General features: G+C 56.1%; 1 protein-coding gene across 1 annotated transcript in view; it reads right to left on the bottom strand.

Moving 5' to 3' along the window:
• Window positions 1-2,591, bottom strand: part of LOC106808910 (phosphatidylinositol 4-kinase beta-like) — a gene marked incomplete at its 5' end in the record, with an annotated part of 23,929 nt that overhangs the window by 4,975 nt on the left and 16,363 nt on the right. Inside the window, 2 exon segments of the mRNA XM_014811824.1 lie at window positions 227-372; window positions 1,383-1,565. Of these exon segments, the coding sequence (XP_014667310.1) occupies window positions 227-372; window positions 1,383-1,565 (329 nt within the window).

Genomic DNA, 2,591 nt, shown 5'->3' with positions numbered 1-2,591 from the left:
ACAAGTGTCCTCTGTAGACAGGTATCGCCGCCAGCACAGCTGTGACCGTGTGCACGCGTGCGTAGGCCCGTTTTTGCATCCACAATCTAACCCATCTGCAAGTGTCCTCTATAGACAGTTGTCCTCTATAGACAGGTGTCCTCTATAGACAGGCGTACGCCACTAGCGCAGCATGTGACCTCGCACGCGCACCTTTGCGTTACAGAGTATCTGGGAGTCGGAGCACCTGCCGCTGTGGCTGCAGCCGTACCACATCCTCGTCACGTCGCCGGACTCTGGTATGATCGAGCCCATCGTGAACGCCGTCTCGCTGCACCAGATCAAGAAGAACAGCAAGAAGACGCTGCTCGAGTACTTCCTGCACGAGTTCGGCTCCGCGGAACAGCGGAGACGTTCCTTAACGCGCAGCGAAACTTTTGTGCGCAGCTGCGCGCCGCCCTACGCGCCTCGTTCTGCCCTACTTTCCTGCCACAGGTTCAACGACAGTTGTGCGTTGGTTTGGTTGTGGGGGAGGGATGGGGTGGTTTGGGGGGCGGGCCCCCCCACGTTGCGTGCCGTTTGCGTGCGGTGCCCTGGCGGGGTGCGTTGGCGTCGCGGCGTTGCGTCGGGTTGTGAGGGTGTGCTTGCATTGCCGGGCGTTGTGGTGCGTGCGTTCGGCGTTGGCGTGCGCCGTGTGTGAGCGACGGCGTGGTTTCGGTGGGTGCGCCGTGGGAGGGGGGCGGGGGTTGAGGTAGGGGAGGAGGGCACGGACCGAGTGCTCGCGGGTAATGGGTAAGTATTGACATCGTGATTAAGCGATGGGGAGAAGTGAGGTATGAAAGGTCAGCGAAAATACACTGAGGTGGGCGAACGACGCATTGAGCGGACAAATGTATACGTGTACGCCAGGGTCAAAGACACCATTCGGCCGGCCACAGCTGGTAAGAGGGGGCGACGCGCGTATGGACACGCGGCTCTCTTGCTGCCTCCGAGCTCGTGCCAGCTGTCTCCTGACACGCGAGAACTACGCCTACCGCACGGTGTTTAAAGCCGGGAGGGAAGGGGAGGGACAAAGAGAAAGAAGGATCGTGATCGTCAACGTCGCCGCTTACACCTGTGGGACCGCATGTTCTGGCGGAGCAATTCAGTACTTTGCAACGACGGGGACACTTGCAGATGGGTTTGATTGCGCATGCCGTCATGTCAGACCGAAGAGCCTTAGAGAGAAACCTAAAAGAACTTTTGGCATATCCCTTATTTGGCAGTTACACGGAAAAAGTCACCTCTACAGAAGGGCCACCTGCCCACAAAGGACACTTTCAGTGTAACACGAGCGTGCGCACACACACACACCCACACAGACAGACGCACGCACACACACACACACCCACACGTACACACACCTGCAGCTGCTTGAGAACCTGGTAGGCGAGCAGCTCCTGGCGCAGGTCGTCGCCGCACTTGATGATGACGGACAGCAGCTTCCAGTTGGGGAAGTGTCCGTAAGGGGAGGAGTCGCGTATCCGCTGCACCTTGTCCTCCCACGGCTCCTTGAGCGCGGCTGCCGACGGGTCGTCTGGGTCTCTCTGCCGGCCACACAATTTCATTAGAGAGTACAGTGACAGAGCAGTAATGAGAGAGAGGGAGAGGGAGAGAGAGAGAGAGAGAGAGAGAGAGGGGGAGGGGAAGGGAGGGAGGGAGAGAGAGACGGGGAGGGAGCGGGAGAGAGAACGAATTCCTAGGCATCAATGTGATTAATTAATTTTTAATTATGATTAACATTTTGATTATTTAGTAATAACAACTGATTAATCATTAATTGTTTATTAATTTAGCATTGATAGTTGTGGAACAATTTGAACGAATAATAAATGATGGAAGGTATGATTTCTAGTACAAGCTTAAAAGTAGTAGTTTATCCTAATTATTGCTTTTGAACAACAGAATTGTACGAATTAGCAAAACCAGCAGCCACACATATCAGCCGTGTAAACCCAGTGTTTCTTTTGCAACTAGTATTGCAATCGATCGGCCGGGCGCAGCAGCTAGTAGCTGTGGGTGAAGTAAATCGTGTAATTTCTCTATGATGACATAAAATCACACATCCCAACGCTGGCGGATGCCTGAGGAACAGTCATCAATATAACCGCTCAGAGTCCTATACTCTGAATGCTAGTCTTTCATATGCACTGAATCTTACACACCTGTTACCATCTAATTGGCCGGAGCCACCCCCCGCCCCCCAGCGCATCGCAGGCAAGCGCGCGGACGTACCTGGAAGTTTCTCTTCCGCACGACCGAGTGCTCGGTGAGTCCACCCCCACCCCCCGCCGCGCGTAGCACAGGGTACCTGAAAGTTTCTCTTCGGCACGACCGAGTGCTCGGTGAGTCCCCCCCCCCCCGCCGCGCGTAGCACCACAGGGTACCTGGAAGTTTCTCTTCGGCACGACCGAGTGCTCGGTGAGTCCCCCCCCCCCCGCCGCGCGTAGCACCACAGGGTACCTGGAAGTTTCTCTTCGGCACGACCGAGTGCTCGGTGAGTCCCCCCCCCCCCGCCGCGCGTAGCACCACAGGGTACCTGGAAGTTTCTCTTCGGCACGACCGAGTGCTCG

Source organism: Priapulus caudatus, unplaced genomic scaffold (genome assembly GCF_000485595.1).
Source record: "Priapulus caudatus unplaced genomic scaffold, Priapulus_caudatus-5.0.1 Scaffold313, whole genome shotgun sequence".
Taxonomy (NCBI): Eukaryota; Metazoa; Priapulida; class Priapulimorpha; order Priapulimorphida; family Priapulidae; genus Priapulus; species Priapulus caudatus.
The sequence above is the reverse complement of the archived record's forward strand: the minus strand, read 5'-3'. Positions and strand labels throughout refer to the sequence as shown.